The 23,152-nt window shown below is 41.1% G+C and overlaps 1 protein-coding gene across 7 annotated transcripts; it reads left to right on the top strand.

Annotated features, from left to right (window-relative positions):
- The first annotated feature begins 308 nt into the window (after nucleotides 1–308).
- LOC119861153 (A-kinase anchor protein 17B) lies at nucleotides 309–21,912 on the top strand. 7 transcript variants are annotated; one of them, XM_043493090.1, is made up of 7 exons: nucleotides 520–573; nucleotides 1,550–1,719; nucleotides 9,141–9,921; nucleotides 13,888–14,018; nucleotides 16,120–16,357; nucleotides 17,786–19,310; nucleotides 20,494–21,912. In XM_043493090.1, exons 3-7 carry the CDS (start codon nucleotides 9,154–9,156, stop codon nucleotides 20,562–20,564), a joined length of 2,733 nt encoding a protein of 910 aa, XP_043349025.1. In that variant the 5' UTR covers nucleotides 520–573; nucleotides 1,550–1,719; nucleotides 9,141–9,153; the 3' UTR covers nucleotides 20,565–21,912. The 7 variants fall into 7 exon arrangements, with proteins under 7 accessions (XP_038271733.1, XP_043349030.1, XP_043349025.1 ...); XM_043493094.1 differs by having other exon boundaries at nucleotides 21,694–21,912; XM_043493091.1 differs by having other exon boundaries at nucleotides 1,550–1,707.
- Nucleotides 21,913–23,152: the final 1,240 nt, after the last annotated feature.

Genomic DNA, 23,152 nt, shown 5'->3' on the forward strand with positions numbered 1-23,152 from the left:
TGGTTGAAGAGCTCAACACACTTGAAAAAACACAAAGGAAATTAGCCTCCCCCTGCGTGGGCGAGGTGGGAAACATGGATGATCTTTTAGAGAGGAGGAAATCAAGGCACACAGCTCCAACTTCTACCCTAACTTGCATCCCTCTGGGACACACAAACCAGGCCGGCATTTGGGGCAATAACGGGCCTGAGCCGCTGGCATCGCTGGAGAGACGAATCGGGCCTTCCCTTCCTTGCCCCAGGTCCCAGCCGGGCCCTGGGCCCAGTCCCAGAGCAGGAGGCCAGAGAGGCCATAGCCCCTCTCGCCCCGGTGGCTCAACCTCACTGCGGGGGCTGTGCAGAGCCCGAGCCCGAGCCCGAGCCCGAGCCCGGGGGGGGTCTCCCCGGTCCCCGCGGCTTCTCGCCACCCTGGGCCCCCGAGTTCCCTGGCGGCGGCCCGCGGCTCCTCCCGGTTAGTGGCGGGACGCGGGGGCCCCTCTCGGCGGCTGGCTCCGCCCCGGGCGGGGGAAGAAAGGGGAGGCGAACCCGGAAGCGCATGGGGCCGATGGGGGCAGGCGGCGCGGCGGCCTGAGGGGTAAGAGCGACCGCTCCGCGGGGGCGCCGGGCCGCCGCTTCCCGCCCCGCCCCGGCCCGGCCCGGCGCGGCGCGGCGCGGCCGCCCCCCGTGGCAAGCGCTGGGCTGGGGGCGAGGGCCAGGCCCCGCCAGCCGGCCAGGGAGAAAAGGGGGGGACTCGGGGAGGGTTACGGGCAGACGCCGCCGAGGCAAGGGGGTGCCTTGGGCTGTCTGGAGCCGGACGCGTGTCCCACCCCGGTGAGGTGACGCGGCCGGGCGGGCGGGGAGCCCTCCCGGGGACAGGCCCCTGGCTGCAGACGCCGTGTTCAACTCCGTGTGGTGCGGGCGCGCTGGGGGAGATCCGCGGCGTGTGAGGACGTGGTGCGGAAAGCCGTGTCTGTCGCAAGCAGCCCACCGCGGCTAAACACGTCCTGGGCTGCTAGCAGCCCTGGCTCGTTCACAGCAAAGCTAGCGGCGGTGGGAAATGGGCCTTGTTTAGACAAGCTTTAAGGTAAAAAGTCCAAGGACTATAGGGCTGGATCCTGCTCCCACTGACTCGGTGAGAACCCTGCCCACGACTTCAGGAATAGGAGTAACAATAGACCCATAAATGGCTGGCAAATGATCCCCTTTGCTACGAGACTTCCAATGGTAGTTTGACTCTAGCAAATAATCTCCCTTCCCTGCCCTTTGACCACTAGCTCAGCGTCTGCTCTCCTGATGATCTCTGAAACTGAAAGACATGGAGGACTTGTGGCACCTTAGAGACTAACAAATTTATTTGAGCGTAGGCTTTCGTGAGCTACAGCTCACTGCACTGGATGCTCCTTTTCTTTTTGCAGATACAGACTAACAGGGCTGCTACTCTGAAACCTGAAAGACATGGGTAGCTGTCTAGTGGTGAAAGCAGAGGTACTCCCTATATTCTGTGAGCTATTCTTATGGGTAACTTTTTATTCTTGTTTGCCCTAGTATCTTCTTTTATTTTTAAATTTAAGTGAATTTTAGTGCATGTGAAATGTCCTGGCACAATAGCACTGGCTGTTTCACCAATCTGCCTCAACCCTGACCAGGAGGGACCACCTATGGGAGAAGAAGGGACTTAAGTATCCATCACCCATTCTGTCTCTGACTCTCTGCTGAGCCTGCTTATAGGGTGCTGTTTATGGTATTTGTTGTGGACACTTATCTAATAACTGCTAACTGTGACAAATGAATTCAATTCACATATTACCAACGGTCAGGAGTCTGACTTCTATTCCCTGGTAACCCAAGCTGCATTTGAACAGGTGTCCTGCTGGATCAAGTTTCAGAGTAGCAGCCGTGTTAGTCTGTATTTGCAAAAAGAAAAGGAGTACTTGTGGCACCTTAGAGACTAACAAATTTATTTGAGCATCCGATGAAGTGAGCTGTAACTCACGAAAGCTCTGTTGGATCAAGGCATTGTCATTATCTTGTGACAATTCCAGTTAATGGATAAAAAATATTAATTGCAATTGAAAAATTCCACGATTAATCACATGGTTAAACAATAATAGAATACCATTTTTAAAAATATTTATGGATGTTTTCTACATTTTCAAATATATTTATTTCAATTACAACACAGAATACAAAGTGTACAGTGCTCACTTTATATTTGATTACAAGTATTTGCACTGTAAAAACAAAAATAGTATTTTTCAGTTCATCTAATACAAGTACTGTAGTGCAATCTCTTTATTATAAAAGTTGAACTTACAAATGTAGAATTATGCACAAAAAACTGCATTCAAAAATAAAACAATGTAAAACTTTAGAGCCTGCAAGTCCACTCAGTCTGATGAAGGGTTATGCTCAATAACGATGCAAAGCAGTGCGGACTGACACATGTTCATTTTCATTACCTGAATCAAATGCCACCAGCAGAAGGTTAATTTTCTTTTTTGGTGGTTCAGGTTCTGTAGTTTCTGCACCAGAGTGTTGTTGTTTTAAGACTTTTGAAAGTATGCTCCACATCTCATCCCTCTCAGATTTTGGAAGGCATTTCAGATTCTTAAACCTTGGGTCCAGTGCTGTAGCTATCTTTAGAAATCTCACATTGGTACCTTGTTTACATTCTGTCAAAACTGTAGCGAAAGTGTTCTTAAAATGCCATGTAAATGCCTGTTCTCACTTTCTGATGACATTGTAAATAAGAAGAGGGCAGCATTATCTCCTGTAAATGTAAACAAACTTGTTTGTCTTAGCGATTGGCTGAACAAGAAGTAGGACTGAGTGGACTTGTAGGCTCTGAAGTTTTATATTGTTTTGTTTTTGAGTGCAGTTATGTAACAACAAAAAAATCTACATTTGTAAGTTGCACTTTCATGACAAAGACAAATTGCACTACAGTACTTTGTATGAGGTGAATTGAAAGATACAATTTCTTATTTTTACAGGGCAAATATTGGTAATAATATACACTGATTTCAATTACAACACAGAATATAACATATATGAAAATGCAGAAAAACATCAAAATATTTAATAAATTTCAATTGGTATTCTATTGTTTATCGGTGCGATTAGAACTGCGATTAATCAAGCTTAATTTTTTTTTAGTTAATCGTGTGAGTTAACTATGATTAATTGAGAGCCCTAATTTTTTCCCTACCCAAAAATGTCCAACATTAAGTGCCTTTAGTGGAATACTCATCAGTCATGTGGATAGAAATAATTTTAACCATAGGTACTCTTTACAATTATCTAACTTTTCTTAGAGCAACTTGTATGGACTGTCCCTATCTCTTGAAACTCTGTCACCATCGAGACCTCTTTTCTAAAACAATTAATCAAATGAATGCTCCTGGCAACTCCACTGTCCTAGATGAACTCCTTGTGCTGTTGGAGGAGGGAATTATTTTGACGTGTGCCATGACTGCCACTTACTAAATGTAGTTTTCTTATAGTACTCATCTCCATAGTATCTAAACCATATCCAAAAACATGACTTACTATTAAAAACAACCCCATCACCTGGGAGTCCATATGCACCAGCAACAACCTGGAACACTTTAGGTATATACTAAAAAAACACATTGAAAGTTGGGGTCATAATCTTTGAGACCCTATTTTTGCTACTCCTTCTGGTCGACTGCCTTTACCCATTCCTCTTCAAGGATTGCACTTTTTAGCAGCTTTCTCAATGGAGTGCTCCAGAATAGGTATTGCTTTCTCCCCGTCATCTCTCACAAGGGGGCAGAAGGCTCTTTCCTGAATGGACATATCACAATGACCTTGCCTCACAACAATCTGAAATTCAAACATCTCGGTCTCTCAGAATACAAAGATAAATCAAACTAAAACCAAGGAGACAGCACATGTAACACATCTAGCCCTGTACAAGGCAAGAATTAAGCTCTCTAGGTACAATTTGTGCTGCTACAGTGAAATATGTAATAGCTTACATTTCTAGGCTGTGCATCCTTCCTCTCCTTGTTGCAAGGGCAGCCTGTGGGGGAGGCACCTTCTTCCCCCTCTCAAGGGCTGCCTTCTTCCTCTTGTCCTTTAAGATCCATGAAGATACTTAGGTGTTCAAGTATCAGGTGTAGGCACCTAAGTCCCTGCTTTGGCTCCATCGTGACCCACAAAATTCCTGCCAAACCCTGTAGGCTCCTAAACTCACTCAGCACTGAAATTGTCAAGGAAAAAGTTCCCTAGGCACCAAGTTTCTGCCTCTGGGCATCCACTCTGCTGCCTCCCTCTAGGCAGCCAGTCTCCTGTCTTCTGCCTAAACTCCACAGTGATTCAAAAACCAGGGGAAGACAGGTGACCAAATGCTTAAATCACATGCAGGGCCTGATCCAGTAAGTGTACTTAGAGGCCTCCTGCTAAACCAGATCCCAATCAGTGTCTCTTCAGTGGAGGTGGTGCTGCTGCTCCCCACCTTATAACTCTGAGCCTAGTAGTTAGAGCACTTACTGAGGATATGGGAGACTGAGGTTCAATTCCCTCCTATCTACCAGAGGGGGAGAAATAACTTGAACAGGGTCTCCCACCTCTCAGAAGAATGCTTGATCCACTGGTCTATGAGATTTTCTGATGTGGGGGCTCTCCTGTTGAAGCTATTCCAGTGTGGTTAAATAATGAAAGGGGAAATGGATCTTGCGTCTCCCACCTCCCAGATGGATGCCCTAACCACCAGACTGCAAGTTCATTTTCACTCTGTCCCAATGACTGTTTAAGCCAAACAAGCATCAGAATATCCCGTAGCTCAGTGGTTAGACCACTCAGAGGTGGGAGCCAGATATATAAAAACCTCATTTTGTGTAGTGTCAGAAAGGGCATACATAATACCACCAGGTGTTGCTTAGCACTTTTCATCAAAGCACCTTACAAAGCTGAGTAAGTATCATTATCCCCATTCCCCACTCATGGATGAAGCAACTTACCCAGGGCCACCCTCCAGCAAAATCAGGAGTAGAACCCAGGTCATCTGAGGCTCAGTCTAGTGTTCTAGCCTCTGGGCCACATTATCTTCCTGCAGCACTGTTTTATAGTTGGTATTGGTGCGGGCTGGGACCCTGATGGATGAGCCAGGCTTGTTAGTCCATTGGTATATTTGGATGATTATCCAAAAACTATATAGTTTTTCTATACTACCTAAAAGAAATAGTACTGAGAACTCAACTCCCAGTAAAATAGGCCAATTAGGCCTATTCTAAACTTAAAAGTTTTGCTTGTATAGCTATATCAGTATACCCTCCTAGTGAAAATGAAGCTAATACCATCAAAAAAGTTCTTTTGATAGTATGGCTTACAGCAGTGGTTCCCAAACTTGTTCCGCCGCTTGTGCAGGGAAAGCCCCTGGCGGGCCGGGTCGGTTTGTTTACCTGCTGCGTCCGCAGGTTCGGCTGTTCGCGGCTCCCAGTGGCCGCGGTTCGCTGCTCCAGGCCACTGGGAGCTGCTGGAAGTGGCGCGGGCCTGGCTTTCCCTGCACAAGTGGCGGAACAAGTTTGGGAATCACTGGCTTATAGCAATTCAGTGAACGAAAATAAGATGTACTTGCAAAAGCACTTTTATGCTGGTATAGAAATGTCATGGAACGCTTCTAATTGACATTGCTATGCTGTCAGAAGATTCTAGTGTAGACGTGGCCGTACTTTTCTGAGGTTTTATTGACCAGAATGTTGCAATTTGTGGGAAAATGGCACATGGTTATGCACTGGACTGTTCTAGATTATATGGCACCCCACACCTTAATCTTGTGGAAAATTACATTCTGTGCCAAGGCAAGATGTAGCAAAAGAACAGAAAATAGTTTTTTTAGAAAATAGTAGTTTATCTCAAAGAACACTGGACCAATATAGCTGTGAACACATCAACAGTGTTTGCTTTTTGCAGTAGTTCTGGTTTATGCAATAAATACCTTGGCTCTCTAACAAGAATGGGATTCTGCCTTACCTGCATAATGTACCAAAACTATATACATTTTTAATTTCAGAGATGAATTCCAATACAGTCAGCTTTGCCTGACAGAGCTTTGCTCGGTTCTGATCTAGCAGAATTCCTCAATAACAGCAGTGCAGTGCTCCAGCCTCTGTTCTAGCTACTGCTTCATGAGAATACTGATCTTTTTACCTGCAAGATCAGACCCTCATGCTAACAACTTCTCCAAGAGAGCATGCAAGACCTGCTTCTTGTTGGTACTCTGATTCACTAGGCCGTTTCTTGCACTGAAGTCTGCATCAACTTCAAAATATACACACTCTGGAGGCAAAGAGGCATTCCAGGAATAATGGCTGTGTGGAAGTGCTCTGCTACAATTCTCTTTGGGGTTTTTGAATATAGTTTAAACTGTACAGTCTCTTGAGCTTCTTGAGCCCCTCTTTGTGTATATCTTTCTCTTGGTTTGAGCTATATCTCTGATAAGATAATAGCTGAGAAAATTTTTTTTTTCCAACTGCAGCAAGATCTGTGGACCTGATTATGTGATCAGGTGCTGGCATTTGTTGTAAGGGATAGAGACACGGGTGGTGGTTTTGCCCACTTTCCTGTTTTCTTTTCTCCTTCCTCGCATTGTGGGTTGTGGAATCTCAGAAGTGAGACAATTGGCTAAGATTTGCTTGAAAGCTTCTAGCCACTTAAATACTTGATGAAAACCTGAGAAGATCAACGTATCTGGGTTGTGTGTAAAGACTGCACATAAACTTGGTATTTTAGAAGAAATCATACAAAGTATAAGTAAGTCAGAGTTTGTTAAATTCCAGTACAGAGCAGGAAGACAGTTTTGGGAGACTTAGGGAAGGAACACTTCCTAGTGTGTAGAAAAATGGAGGCCCTGGACAATTTTTACAGGGTCTTGCTACTCATCGCTTGGCAGCACCTTCTCGTAGCTCATCTAGGGAATTATTTCTCCACATCCTGTCCAGCAGTCATGCAGTCCATTGCTTAGTCACTCGCTCTGCAGCTGCTCTCCCACTACTCTGGAGCTTTTTTTCAGGATTGGTTGACAAATTATGTATGTGTTGTTTATTATGATGCTATGGAATCCTCCTCCTTCTAAGGGATCCTGAGTTTATCTTGTTTTTATAGTTTTTAAAAATAATGCTAACCAAGTACTGGAAACTTTCAATTTGCATGTTGACAACCATTCCAAATTTTAGATTGCTGTATCAGTTTGATATTTCCAGCTGCAGTAGAGTTCCATTTCTGGAGAATAACTCCATGCAGTTCTTCTGTTAGAAGGAATTTTAAAAGTGAAAGTTGGATATCCCATTTAAAGATCCTTCATTGCTATTGGATCCCTGGATCTAGGCTTAATTTAATTTTCTCATTGAATCTGGTGAATATCCAAAAATCATTCACTGAATACCACTGTCATAACACGTGTATGATTTCTTCATATTTGCTAAATTTACGGACATGTCTTAACCTCATTCTGAGATCCAAGGTTAATTTTTTATCAACATTGGCCCCAGTCTTGAGCCCACCTTATTAATGATTTGTTTATCAATCTCTTCACTCCAGGCAGTGTTTTGTTGTTAAAGGGTGCTTTTGCATTGCTTCAAGCCTAATCTTCCCAACTGGCTAAGATTGTGTGGTTTATCTGGTAAATTTGGTTGGGTTAAGATCTAGAGCTTGACTAACAGCATTTCTTTCTTGGCATAGATTGGTTCTAACAATATTACATTTCCTTTGAAGTTTGGAATATTTTATAAAAACCATCTGCATATAAATGTCCGGTCTCCAGAATACTCTCATGAATTCAATTAGGACAACATAATTGATTTCTGGATTCATCCACATGGATGGTTTTATATATTATTACGAGCTAAATTGCAAGCATTTAGACAATATGAGATCAATTTCCCTTGTGTGAATAGATTTGTATTACTTTAATGGTAGAGGTTTTAGACATTTCTTCTCAGTCCTTCACCAGCCAAACATTTCAGTGGTATTATTCCTTAGCCAGTATAAGGTTTGTATGTTAGTACAAGCATTGTGATATATGTCATTAGGGAAACAATATCTTTTCTTCACTTCCTGCTTCAGGATGTTTATATATAGTTGTAAAGATATAATTAGCATTTCCAGTTTTATTTTTAAGATAAATTATAGGTTTAAAAAAAGTTTTAGGCTGACTTAGCGGTTGGTTTAACCTGCAGTAAATTAGCCTATTTTTTCCCCTTTGTGAGAAGAGAAGATCCAGTTAGATAAGGAAAGACCTGAAGACAAACTAGTCTGTATAAACTTGTCAGACCCTGGCCTTGATGGCATCTTGGTGGAATTCCAGAAGGTTACAAGAACAGTTAACAACCAGTTTATTATATGTTTATGAATCAGCAGTGAAGGATAATTTATTAGCACAGAATGTCATCTTATCTCACGGATTCTGATGCTTAAAAAGGACCCTGAATGATGGATGAACGATCACCTGACTTCTCTAATAAAGATTGCAAAATCCTAGCTGAGGTGCTTGCTAACATATTTCAGTCAAATCTGGTAAAACTTGTCCATTGGAAACAAGGCTATTTAAGTACAGGCTATCCAGCAATTGTGCCAGATTGCTCTTAGATTTGATTAATTTATACCTGGTCATACTATATAGAGCAAATTATTATTTAGTAATTTATCTAACCTAGTTCAAGTAATGACTGCATTTTTCTTTTAATTGGAAAAGAATATTGGTGTTAGGAATGTATTTAACTTCATTTTTGTTTGGTTACTGTTTTTAACTCCTTCCTGTGCTGTTTGTACACTGATGTGGGAGAATGTATTCCAGGGGATTTGCCTTGACTTACTGATCTCTCTTGAGGCTCTGACAGGCATGTTGCAGTAGAATGTTGACTCTTGTTTTTATATTAGTTTGATGATAGAAAAGCTGGAGTTAGAATCTTTTGACCATACATCTTACTAGGTATGTTTATTCAAACACAATTTATTTGTGTTATAATTTAAATGATAGACGAGTGTAAATTTACAGTATAATTTTTCTTAATAATTTCCTCTGAATGTTAAATGAAATAATATCCAAAGATAGTCACTTAAATTTTGAACTAGAGGATATTTTTACCCTTTTTACTCCATGTCTTCTAGCTTAACATGGTTTTAATTATTTTTCTAAAGGGTATTGGACACAATGACAATCACTGTAGTGTATGATAACTCTGAAGCGATGGAGCTCTGTGCTTCTCAGCGTCTGTATCTTAAACCAGTAGCAAAACTGACTATCAGTGTGGTGTTTCCAGAACACACAGAATCTACCCGATCTTTCTCTAAGTGGGAAGTGATGGACAAGCTGAAGAACATGATTTGTCCAGACCAATTTACTACTGTTAGGGTTTCAAAGAGCACTAAGGATTTCATTCGATTTGAGGGAGAGGCAGAAACTAAAAGATTGATCCTCACACTTAAGGAAAAACTGCATGGAAAGGTAATAAAACTGAATGGTTTCAAAGATGACTTGAAAGTGATGGCCACCGAGGCACATACTGACTTTCCAACTCCACAAGAGTGGGCATCTTACCTGAATAAAAGAGAGATTACGAATGAAGACCTTACTGAGCTAACCGCTGATATTCCTGATTGCATCTATTTTGAAGGTTTGCCATGCAAATGGTTTGCACTAAAGGGCTCAAATAGTGAAAAGCCAAGTGAAGATGTTTTAAGAGTGGTGTTCGAAAGCTTTGGAAAGATCAAGAACATAGATATCCCTATGCTTGACCCTTATAGAGAAGAAATGGTGGGAGGAAATTTAAATAACTTCCTTTTTGGAGGTCTACAGACATTTGAAGCTTTTATCCAGTACCAAGAGTATACGGCTTTTGTGAAAGCTATGGAGTCACTTAGGGGAATGAAGCTGATGTTTAAAGGGGATGATGGAAAAGCTCTGGCATGTAACATGAAGGTAAGCATCACTGGCTATATCTTTTGATACTGCCAATGCTATATTTGCCCAAATACACTACCATAAAGACTTCCATAGTAGTCAAATATCAGAAATGATACAGCAGAAAAGTGTAAAATTCCCTGGCCTAACCAAGACTTATCTGCTGAGACTGCCATGAAGGTCATTACTGCTATTTGAAATCTTAAAAAAAAAAAAAAAAAAAAAAAAGACAAATTGGGAACTTTTTGCTAGCCAGTGTAAACATTTAAATAATGGATACTTGAGGTGGGAATTTAGACCTGGAGTGCTGCTGTTTGGGAGAGGGAATAGATGGATGGCTCTCACAGCTATTCATCCTGATAGTTCCCCACCTAGCAAATAAAGCTGTGACTTTTTTGCTGGTCCATTCTCAGTGAGTTAAGGCTCACAGAGGAGCCAGCCACAAGGCTGTCTCTTCAGAAGCAGCATTCACTCTGGTTTGTTTGCAGAAAGATTTTTTGGTTTGTATGGATTTGCTGCTTGGTTGAGTATTATTGATCTCTCAATCCAGATTTTAGTGAAGATTTTAACCCTTTAGTATGACTGTGACCTGGAAAAAGTATTTGCTTGTTGATTTCCTGAAACCTTTTTCTCCACTGGTAAAATAAAAGTGAAAAGTTATCATGTTTATGAATCAATTAGATGAGCACTGGAACTGAAAGGGATGCAGTCAAGACTTGGAGGAGTTGTTCTGAAGACACTGGTTTCTGCATTGGTAAACCCCAAACAGAGTCAGCAATAGCCTTCCTTTCTGCCTTTTTATAAAAATGTTCTCAGTCACTTTGAACCTATACCAGCAGGATGTATCCTTGCTTCTCTTGGCACTGTGCTTTGATTAAGGTGGATATAGTGAATAATGTTGGAGGATGGATTTGTTTGCGGCATACCCTGTGTTACGCTGTGAAAGGAAATTGGAGAGCTGCATGCTCACAAAAGCTCATTGCTGCTTAGCAGTGTTCATCTAGAAGTCAGATTTAGTCATTGAGATAAGCCTGGTTCCAAGAATTTTGTTCAACACAAAGCATTTAAATTATCTCTGATTCTTGAATATGTAGCAGTCATTACACAATGGTTTAGAAATCATGCTCCAAATGACTTGGTTTCCCAGCTTGGATAAAGAGCTGTTTGCATGGATGTTTTCTTTTAATGTCACCACAGCATCACATTGAGTTAAACAGTTCTCAACAAACAGCCTCCCCTGCTGTACCAACCAGCCAACCGTAATCCACTGATTGTTTAAAGTCAGGCAAATGCTTGACCAAGAAGATGTGGCTCACACAGTGCACTTAAAATATGTCAGTCTGTCAGAGAGAGGGAATGCAACAGCCAGGAACTCTCCACTGAAAATGCCCAGCCTCCAATCCCCAAAATTGAACATTTACAGGCTGTCAAAGGCGTATTGTCACAGTTTATGAGCCTCTAATGGCACAGGGTAAGGAGACGTTTGTGAGTAATGCTTATAGTAACATTTGAGAACAGGACATAGCTATTTGTGTGAATTCTGCAGATCATATTCCAGTCTGCTCAGCTAAAAAGCGACAGAAAGAAACACTCATGTTTCAAATAAAATTGTGCAGAAATAGATTAGAGACTTTCTAAATTGTATAGGCTGTTTGTGTTTTATTTGTGTAAATAAGGTGATCCAGTAGATTGACAAGTTTGTGGTCTTTTTTAAGGCTGTTGATTAATCTCAGTTAACTCACGTGATTAACTTAAAAAAATTGATCACGATTAATCATAGATTTAATCGCACTGTTAAACAATAGAATACCAATTGAAATGTATTAAATATTTTGATGTTTTTCTACCTTTTCATATATATTGAATTCTGTGTTGTAATTGAAATTAAAGTGTATATTATTTTTATTACAAATATTTGCACTGTAAAAATGATAAACAAAAGAAATAGTATTTTTCAGTTCACCTTATACAAGTACTGTAGTGCAATCTTTGTCGTGAAAGTGCAACTTACAAATGTTGACTTTTTTTGTTACATAACCACTCAAAAACAAAACAATGTAAAACTTTAGAGCCTACAAGTCCACTCAGTCCTACTTCTTGTTCAGCCAATCGCTAAAACAAGCAAATTTGTTTACATTTACAGGAGATAATGCCGCCCTCTTCTTATTTACAATGTCACCAGAAAAAGAAGATAGGCATTTGCTAGGCACTTTAGAAGATGGCATTGCAAGGTATTTACATGCCAGATATGCTTAAGATTCATATGCCCCTCCATGTGTTGGCCACCGTTCCAGAGGACGTGTTTCCATGCTGATGACGCTCGTTCAAAAAAAATGTGTTAATTACATTTGTGACTGAACTCCTTGGGGGAGAAATGCAAGTCCCCTGCTGTTTTACCCGCATTCTGCCATATATTTCATGTTATAGCGGTCTCGGATGATGACCCAGCACATGTTGTTCATTTTAAGAATACTCTCACTGCAGATTTGATAAAACGCAAAGAAGGTACCAATGTGAGATTTCTAAAGATAGCTATAGCACTTGATGCAAGGTTTAAGAATCTGAAGTGCCTTCCAAAATCTGAGAGGGATGAGGAGTGGAGAATGCTTTCAGAAGTCTTAAAAGAGCAACATTCCGATGCGGAAACTACAGAACCCGAACCACCAAAAAAGAAAATCAACCTTCGGCTGGTGGCATCTGACTTAGATGATGAAAATGAACATGCATCGGTCGCATTGCTTTGGAATCATAGAATATCAGGGCTGGAAGGGACCTCAGGAGGTCATCTAGTCCAGCCTCCAGGACCAATCCCCAATTTTTGCCCCAGATCCCTAAATGACCCCCTCAAGGACTGAACTCACAACCCTGGGTTTAATAGGCCAATGCTCAAACCACTTTGGATTGTTATTGAGCAGAACCAGCAGTGTAAGTAGGCCGGTACGTTCCTGTATGCCATACTGGCAAGCTATTTATAGCTAGTACAGCGTACCCAAAAAAACACAGCAGCAGGAGGGGACTGGGGGCTCTGCTGCTTTCCCCGCTGGGAGGGGCAGCAGCAGGGAAAGGAGCATAACATCGGCAGTTCCTCCGGTGGCTCTACTGCTGGACCCCAGTGTCACTCCCTCCCCAACCCTGTCTCCGGCGCAGCAGCAGGAGGAGGACAGAGCTCCCCCCGGCCTTCACTCCAGGTACCATGGGATGGATGTGGGGAGGGGACGGGGAGAGCGTGGGGTCCCCGGGCTGGGAGGAGTCACAGGGGGAGGTCACATGCTCCCCTTAGCTGGTGGCCCCCCTCCCCCCGTACTGGTAAGACATGGATTTTACTTGCGCAACTGAGAAGAACCCATCAGCATGGACGCATGTCCCCTGGAATGGTGGTTGAAGCATGAAGAGACATATGAATCTTTAGCAAATCTGAAATGTAAATACCTTGTGACACCGGCTACAACAGTGCCATGAGAACGCCTAGTCTCACTTTTAGGTGATGACGTAAACAAGCGGGCAGCATTATTTCCTGCAAATGTAACAAACTTGTTTGTCTGAGTGATTGACTGAACAAGAAGTAGGACTGAGTGGACTTGCAGGCTCTAAAATTTTACATTGTTTTACTTTTGAATGCAGTTTTTTTTAATACATAATTCTATGCTTGTAAGTTCAAGTTCATGATAAAGAGATTGCACTAGAGTACTTGTATTAGTGAATTAGGTGAACTGAAAAATATTTTTTTTGTTACAGTGCAAATACTTGTAATCAAATATAAAGTGAGCACGTACACTTTGTATTCTGTGTTGTAATTGAAATCAATATATTTGAAAAGGCAGAAAACACCCAAAAATATTTAAATAAATGGTATTCTATTATTGTTTAACAGTGCGATTTAATTGCATGATTAATCACAATTAATTTTTTTAATCGCTTGACAGCCTTAGTCTCTTTATCATTCATGAACAATCCTGCCTTCTAATTTTGTTTCTTCTGGAACAGGTGACTTTTGATACAACAAAACATTTCAGCAAAGGAGCCATCAAAAAGAGAAGGCTGGAAAGACAAAAACTGCAAGAGCTAGAGCAAAAAAGAAAAAGGGAAAAAAAGAAAGAGGAAGAGGAGGCTGCAAGGTGAGAAACTTGTTTTGAATGAATGAGTGTTCTACATTCTTTACATTTACTTCACATCTTGCTCCCAATAGAATCTCAAGAGAGGAACACCCAATACAATAGCCCCAAACCTAGATAATGTTAAGGGTTAGATCATGTTAAAATGAAAGCTGAATATTGTCTAATTCATATGGTGTAACAAAAAAAAAACCCCACAGTATCTTCAGTTACGTAGGTGTCACATAAAGGGAACTAGATTAAGAGAAAAAAGAACAGGAGGACTTGTGGCACCTTAGAGACAAACAAATTTATTTGAGCATAAACTTTCGTGAGCTACAGCTCACTTCATTGGATTAAGAGAGGAGTAGTAGACCTACACAGTGTATAGAAAAAGGGGATTGTGATTGGAGAAGTGGTCTTGAGCTGTCTCGACATCTGCCAGACCCTCTCAATTAAAAACACTATGTGCCTTGTTGTTCCCTCTCCTGTATCTCTCCTGTTACAGATCCAGGGTTTGTTTTTCTTTCAGTCACTCTAGTAATCTATCAAACTCAATTTAAAAGTTTGTTTTAAACTGTGTGAAGACCTAAGGCAGGGATCGGCAACCTTTGGCCCACGGCCCGCCAGGGTAAGCCCCCTGGCGGGCCGGGCCGGTGTGCTTACCCGCTGTGTCCGCAGGTTCAGTCGATCGTGGCTCTCAGTGGCCATTGTTCACCACTCCAGACCAAAGGGGGCTGCGGGAAGCGGCACGGGATGTGCTGGCCACGGCCTGGAGCAGCGAACCGTGGCCAGTGGGAGCTGTGATCGGCTGAACCCGTGGACGCGACAGGCAAACAGCCCGGCCCGCCAGGGGACTTACCCTGGCAGGCCGTGGGCCAAAGGTTGCTGATCCCTGACCTAAGGAGTTCTTTCTGCAGTGGAACTGTAGATTAGTAAATAGCTGAGACAAGATCAGCCCAGGAAGGTGGCAAATCATCCTCCTGGCCATGTACAGTGGCTGAACCTATGGTTACAGAAAAGTATTGACTGCTCAAAGATTAAAGGTAAATCTTAGATCAGTTGTATTACCCAAAGCGGTCCTCACCAGATCACTAACAACGTGTGCTGTTGTTGGAAAGGGCAGCAAAACAGCATATTTTAACAGTTTTAACAGAGAGGGTAGCCTACGGTCAGTTTGGATACATGCTTAATTATAGAATCCTAGATAGATAGGGCTGGAAGGGACCTGAGGAAACCCAGGAAGCCGGTTGGCATCTTGTTTGTAGTATTATTTCATGATTGCTGTAACACCACAAAGTTGTGGTGTCATGCAGCCTAGCTGTGTTCTGAAGTAAAATTAATATACAGTATAGAACATAGGACAGGATTCCACATGCCTCAGCCTTGGCTGGAGAGTCCCAGCGTGTAAGCGATCCCTCCTCATTGCTGTTATCTTGAAGGCAGTGTTGTCAGATGTATCTGAACAACTATCACACTGTATTAAGCTCCTGCTTCTATAGGGAGTGTTTAGGATTCACCTAAACATATCTGCCACTGGAAATTATTCAATGAATATATCCATTGATGTAGGAACAAGAGTCGAAATGCTAAATCTAGCAACTATGATGCAATATCTCTAAATCTATCACCAAATTTAATACCCATATTACTTGAATTTTTCTTCAAAATATTTAGTTTTTATACATTGACTTCTAGGACAGTTTTGCCTGCATAAAGAATGCAGGATTAGGTCCAAAAGTTTGTGAACCTTAGTTATTGGTGTTAACTGAAAATGAAGGAAAAGGGGGCAAATCATTCTCTACCTGTGACCTGGAAGAGACTATAATATGAACAACCTCCGTGTTCTTTAGTGAGAGAGAGATTATTATTAGAAGAGTCTTAAGAGTACAAGAGAAACTCAGACTGTCCTAAATCTTTGCATCTATTGGATGTATGTTGGTTGTATGCCATTAACTTTAAAACGTGCTACCCTAGGCACAAGGATTTCTTGATTGTAACAGCAAATAGATTCCTAGCATTGAGTCACTTGCTGTTAGCACACTAAAATCCTACTTTTCACCCTCCAGGGGTTAACATGTAAAATGAGTGTCATCTAAATTGTCCCATATTAATAATTACCTAGAAAAAGACGTGATGATGAAAAAAATGCTCGAGAAAGAAAAAGGAAGGCTAATCTCAAGAGGAGAGAACACAGGCAGATAGATCGGGATGAGAAACGCCCAAGAAAGCAGCAGAAGGTAACAGCTGAAGAAAAGCAGTGGCCAGAGAATATGCCTGAATGGGAAGAGAGGAAATATCTACTAGCTCAGAGAAGAGTGGAATCTATAAGGCTGCTTACCGTGCTGTTAAGCCGAGTAAAAGTAAGAATATTTTAAAAAAATATTCTGTTTTAAAGGATGTTTAGTAGAGCTTGAAAAATTTACCAGATAGCTGATGGCCAGAGGCTGATGAGAAGGATGACTTGGAGTTGGAGAAATGCTAGCAAACCCCTAGTGATAATCTAGCCCTTCTTCGCATGTGAATATAAGGGAAAAGGTGTTGGGATTCAGTCCCTGCTTGAGGCTTCATCTTTTGGATCAGTCTCTGTCCAGTAGGTGTCTGGTAAATTGAATCAGTTCCCAGGTTCTCATTGCCATGTTGAAAAGAAGAAAGGCTACTTCTATTATAATCCTGCTCCAGCATCCTGTGAGATAGTCTCTGCTATTTTTGGGTCCTCTTGTCCCATAAATAGCTCCAGTTATTGCCTCTGCTGCTCAGAGCTTCCCCAACAGCAGAGTAAAATTGACATGAATCCTGTCAGTTTCACTGCTGCCCAGGGAATACAGCATATCCAAAGTAAGGCTAACCCACCTTTTGTCAGTTTCGCTCTGCTGATGCTTTGGGATAATCAAGAGCAAGAGAGGCAGTACTGGAGCTGTTTGTCTACCTGCTCACTGTGTTGATTTGTATTTGAAGGATTATCTTCTTAGTTACATGGACTAGAAACTTTTGAAAATGAAAGCTTAAATACTGCAGTAATTATTAACGTAGGCTATATCACTTGCCAGGGAAAGCTTACTACTGGCCACTGACAAGTGGATTTTTTCAACCCCTGAGGTTTAATATTTCTTACAGTACTTAGGAACCCCCATCAACAAGCACCAGCCAATTTGTGTGAGTTAGTGCTCTTTAAAACTAACTGGCAGCAGAACATTTTAAATTCTTTAGAAGGTGGGGGTACCTTAAACAAACCTTTTTTAAAGGGTGAGGAACTAGACAGAAAAGATTTGGAGAGAGATGTAGGGTTTTTTAATCCCTTGGTTATCATATTTGCAGCTGTTACAAAATAGTGTAATTTAAAGCAGTTTATCTAATAATTCTTAGATAAGATATTCAATTTACAAAAGTGCAGCACTTTACTTTAGCGGAATTAGCAAAGTTAGTGCAATGCTGTAGTCAAAGTGGGCGAATAAAATGATTTTTGTAGTGGATGCAAATCAGGTAAAAGCAGCAAGGTTAGCTCAATATAGCCAATGACTTTTATTGAAAGGGCAAATATTCTAGTTAATTAATCCTGTGACGTAGTGAGTACCCTCAACTTTCACAGAAGAGCTGCAGAACCTTATATGATCATGGCCTGCATTAGACACAGTAGGCCAAATTCTGCCCTGTTATACCTGGACAGCTGGCCTGACTTGAGCAAAGTGGCACTGCATGTAAGTCAGTTCACAATTTAGCTTGGTATAGTTTCTCTACAAATTTTGTCTGTTGCATTCATATTGTAATTTTCTCTTTGATTTTATTTAAAGGATTTTGCACAGTTGACCGGCCAAAAAGTGGAGCCCTTGCTGCACCCTGAAGATGTAAGAAAGGATTGCTTTCCTGAGACAGAGTTACGAAATGCAGACAGAGCAGAGCAGAGAGAATCCCATTATCTTCTACACAAAAAACTGAAGGATAAGAAAAAATTTAGGAGTCAGTTCTTCCAAACGGGTAACACCTCTTTGAGTGACGAGGAGGTGCCAACTAATCTACCTGCATCACCTTGTCATCTTGTAAGAACGATCTTAAATGATCCAACTGCAGCAGCAAGCACTGGTAAATTAACTGGCAGGGATGAGAACAGTTCCTCTGATGGTGGGTCTTTGCAGATTACAGTAACTCAAGACTGCAAGGTTATAGAATCCCTTGAGAGAGAGGACTTTCCCCCTTTGAAGACAGTACACGCTGGAAAAGTGTCTGGTACAGGGTACTGCAAAAAGCAAAAAATTTATGAAACTGATGAGTTTATACATTATTTATTAAACTATTATCAAACTCCAAGCTATGCACGTGTCTGCCTAGAGCCAAAAAGCACAGTTAGCAAGTCTTGGTGGCAGAGGATAGTGTCTGCTAATGGGAATGGCTTTCAGATCAACTTGAAGAACAAATATGGGCAACGCTTTACAGAAGTGAGTTTTGTACAAAACCTTGACAAGGGAAATTGTAGCGGGGATGATAATTATAGATGGGAGATCACAATTCGGAAATCTGAGCCTACAGAGAGTGTGTCAGAAAACAAGGCCTATGCTGGAGGATTTACAAAAAAGTTCCAAGTACAGTGGAATGACTCACTTGATATTGCTAATTTACCATATGCTGAATTTAAAAATTCTTCTTTTGGAGGCACTAATACTAGTCATGATAAAGAATCCAAACAAGACAATAACAGAAGAGAAGTTGCCCCACCATACAAACCCTCAGGTTCTGCATACAAATTAAAGGATTTAATGGAAAAGATCAGTAGTGATTCTGAGTATTTTAGTGAGGCAAAGAGAACAGAAAGACAATATAAAGATGTTTACAGTGATGGCAATAAAGCATGCTCCCTCCCAAGAGAGATGGAGAGAAAATTCCTTGTCTGTGTTAAAAATGTAGGTCAAAATTATTCAGAAAACGAATCCAGCAAATGTAGCTTCTGTTCAAATTCTACCCATGGTGGCTTGACAAAGCAGTGTAGACATAAGCTTAAAAAATCATTCAAGAGGTGCAGTAGTAAATTGAGACACGAAGGGCGAAAAAGTGAGTGGAAATTCAATGAAGAGGCGATAAATACCCACAAAAAGAAGAAAAAGAGAAAAAAGCTCTCCCCTAACATTTTACCTGATGAACATGGCTTCTCTGAAATGGATAGTTGGAGACAGTTGGAATCTCTAAAAAAGATACAGAGAAAATGTAGCAAAATGTTCCACCATAAGATGAAATTCAAAACACTTCATGTGATGGCAGCAGCATCATCAAAAGATGCCATTCATACTGATGCCTCTCTTCTGCAGAGATCTCGCCAAAGGGCAGGTGAGGTGGGGGAAGTGAAATAGAACCAAGATGACACTCCTCAATTTGACAGGTTTAAGGATTCTGTGCAAAATTATGGTTACTGACACAATCACTCTGGAAGTCAAGCTCACCTAACTGTTGAAAGTAGTTTAGAAGGAGGAGACGCTGATTCCTCTGACACCTAAAGGACTTGACAGTCTGTTAGTTCAGCAGCACTCTTTGGGGTGGGAGACTGGACCGCAGCACCATGCCTGGGCCCTGTAGGGTGCCTGTTTGCATTTAGGTGGCTGTGAGAGTATGCTGTAGTTACACCCCTGTGCAGGGCTCCTGTCTTTATGCACCTAAGCAGCCAGGTTAAAAGTGATGATACCTTTGTCTGGGTGCTGCTTCTCCTGGTTGCAGAAGCCACCGTCATTCTTATTTATCCTGGACCTGGGAACCTAAGAAATCCTGCTGCTGAAAGGGAGCAAGAAGAGGCTCCCAAGGACTTGGTCTAAGGTTTAAATTAATAAGAGGGGAGAGCGAGGGACCAATCAGCTCCCCTCCTTCTCTGGCTGGCTAATGGATGAGAGCCTCTGGAGGAGGGGCCATCCTGCATTCCCCCAGCATCTGCTCCCCCCATGCCTCTGAGACTGTCCCAATCACTGCTGTCAAGTTTCCACCTGTTGAGCTGGGTGAACTGCAGTCTTCTCTTGGCAGTGAAAGATTTGCAAAGAATGATGTAAAAGCTGAAAAGTAGTATCTTTGTCCACCTAACTGGATGGCAATGTATCTATCTCAAATACATGCACAATAGCAAATATATGCCTGTCGTGTTACGCTTGTTAAGATTTGTTGGGGATAAATTGTGCATAATCGCCAGCTCATTACATTTTGGAAGGAGAATATGTGCAATTCTGAAGATCAGTAAAATAATGTGGTGGCTAAAACTACAGTTCTAGAGACATATTGCTGTGGAAAAATTAACTGGGAAAGAACACAGTGTACAGCACAGGTGGGGATGAAAATACTGTTTGAACTGACTGAGGCACTATACAGTTGGCCTTCTGATCTCCCAACAGGAATGAAATAATTTTCCCTTTTGGCTTTCCCCTTTGAATCTTGATTCAGTCTATTATGCTTTAGCTACATGGCTGCATCACTCCAGCATCTTTTTCTGGGAAAATCTCCTTCAAATAACTTTTTTTCTCCATATCTACAGGAGATGAGAGGAAATTAACACTGAGGAAAGAGATGGATGCAGATGTAGGAGGATGTCCTGTTTCCCGTTGAGTTAACTGAGACAAATCCGTGCTCTGATTCTGTCTGTGGAGCAGAACCCAAAAGAGAATGCTGAATAGTTGCTAGCTAATTGCAATGGGACCTTGAAGCTGCTCACAAAAGCCTCTCCCCCTGCTCTCCCCCCCCCCCCAAAGGCCTTTTATATGGCTCTAAGAAGTGAACTGTAAGGCCAGGTCTTTAGTGATTATAAGCAGTCTAAAATAGTCTATTTTGTTTAGACTCCTTTAATGCATGCTGGAGTGGTAGGACAGTGAAAGAATCTAGTTAGTATAAGGTCCAAAAATAGAATCTGTAAGGATTTGGCATTGATATGAAAAAAGACCAAAGCTATTGTGAACTATCTGCTGAGAGTTTTGAAGCTTAATGGGTTGAAGCTTCTGAGTGGCACCCAGCTAAGTCCAGGGGAGCCATAAAACATTCGCATTCTGGTATCTAGTAATTATTATACAGTTGAATTGATTGTGCACAATCTACTTATACATAGATGGAATAAATCTTTTAAGTACCCATATATTCAGAGTGCCTCCTCAGTCATATTGTTAATATGATGGGATGGCAAGAGGGCGGGGTATGGCAACCTTGCAATTCAGTTGTCGGGGGGGGGGGAGGTGAAAACTTGCACAGTGTGTTTCTAAATTTGAGAAAACACACCCTAGTACATTTTAACCTTCTCCGAGCAGCTGCACTGAGAAAGTCCTTCACCATTCTGTTAAAATTCTAGGAATGAGCCAGAAAACTTGACATTTTCTTGGGCTGATCTAAATCATTACACTGCCACTAGATTTAGCATTCCTGAGATGTTGAGTGAGGATATTGCAAACAAAGCTCTAAATGTTGAACAATGAAAGGAGATGATTTCAGCATGCTGACCATCAGCATGAAAGATTACCTTCAATACAGGGTGAAAATTGCTTGCAGGATTTCTAAGATGGGCCTTTCTGGAGGCACAAGCAGTGAGACAGCTACTTAGTTTAAGGTAGCTTACAGATAATTCCCAGAGAAGACTTCATTTTCAAAATGTTGCTAACTTTTATAAATCTCTGCTGCATGGAGACATAATGTGAAAATGCAGACTAGACGCTTGAACTAATATCTACATTTATTCAGTTCTATTTAGCAGATAGCCACAGCTGCTCTTGGACAAAGTCCCTCATGAAGATGTAGATGGAAATGGAACAGATTCTGGTCTGAATTTAGACCAACATACTTACTGTTTCAGGTTTCATTTTAGAATGCTTTATTTATTACATGTCAAGATACTAAATGTGATGTAGCTGCCTTCATTACATAGCATATCATTCATGTTTGTAATCTCTGCTCTAATAAAGTAGTAGTAAAATTGTTTGCCGTTATCATTCATGTTATATTGTGTTTCCCACCGCATCGTTCAATAGTGGTGACTTCTGCAGCCGTCTAAGCCAGGTTTTACCCCAGTCTATTCTTATTGTTAAAACCATGTTCATATGTTGAGTGCCTTTTTCAGGTTCACAGTAATCAATGACAAATGGCTGCTACTCAAAGTACTGTTATGTATGACATCTTTTTGTTTGAAGACAGCTTCTTGCTGAGAATATCGTCTATATACTTTGGAAAACGTATGCCCCCCCGCTTTTTAAATAGTTGTAATGAAGACCAACTGTTGCAATTGTTTACCATGTAAATATCTCTGTTCCACTGTAGTGGCATAAGTGTTTTTCCTCTATGCAATATTTACAGCCACAAAAAGCAAATTTTTCCCCCTGAAATGGCTATTTATGTGCATAGGCTTAGGCACGTTGCATTATAAAATTCACGCACTTACAGGAAGGAAGTGACTTTATCTAGAACGGGAACTAAATATTTCTTTAAGTGTAATTTTCTGATGGTTTTGCACCAACCTGTCATCCTACTTAAAAGCAAATAAATATACTGATTCTATACTTGCTTCTTGCACCACCTAGATTCATTTACAACCAAGCAAATCCTGTATTTAAAATTTCCAGTTTAGATAATAAAACACAAATAAAGTGAATAAAATGTAATATGTGCACTTTAAAATGAAAATGCCAATCTGATTGGTTTTACTTCATCATATTAAGATATGAAATAACTTTAGACATAATTTCATCAAACTCTTTTCTTAGTAGTTTACAGATTGAATTGTTTAGATCCTACCCCCATGTATTTTTTATTATTAATTTCCTTACCTTTCTTCCCAGACACACATTACCTGAGCCCCTTTAGTTCCATATTTTGGACTGTTCAGCATGATTTGTTTCATGGGTCAATATTCATTTTCATGGCTTTTGTAAAATAACTACAGAATTTTCTAAGAATTTGCCTTTAAACTTAAAAAAAAAAGTTGTTGTTTTCTGGTTAAACTTGTATATTGATGTTGCTCAGGAATAAGATGTAATGTCTTAATTATGAAAGTTAAAGAATAAAATGTATTTTTATTTTATTTAAATCTCTTAAATGTTAATGTATAATATATTAAACTACGAAAAGTAACTTTCAGGTGGCTAATGATCAGGCATGGACTACAGTTGCTTATATAATTCCATTAGTTATTTGTATTGCATTGGTGCCTATCTATACTA

The sequence above is a fragment of the Dermochelys coriacea genome, chromosome 9 (genome assembly GCF_009764565.3).
Source record: "Dermochelys coriacea isolate rDerCor1 chromosome 9, rDerCor1.pri.v4, whole genome shotgun sequence".
NCBI lineage: Eukaryota > Metazoa > Chordata > Testudines > Dermochelyidae > Dermochelys > Dermochelys coriacea.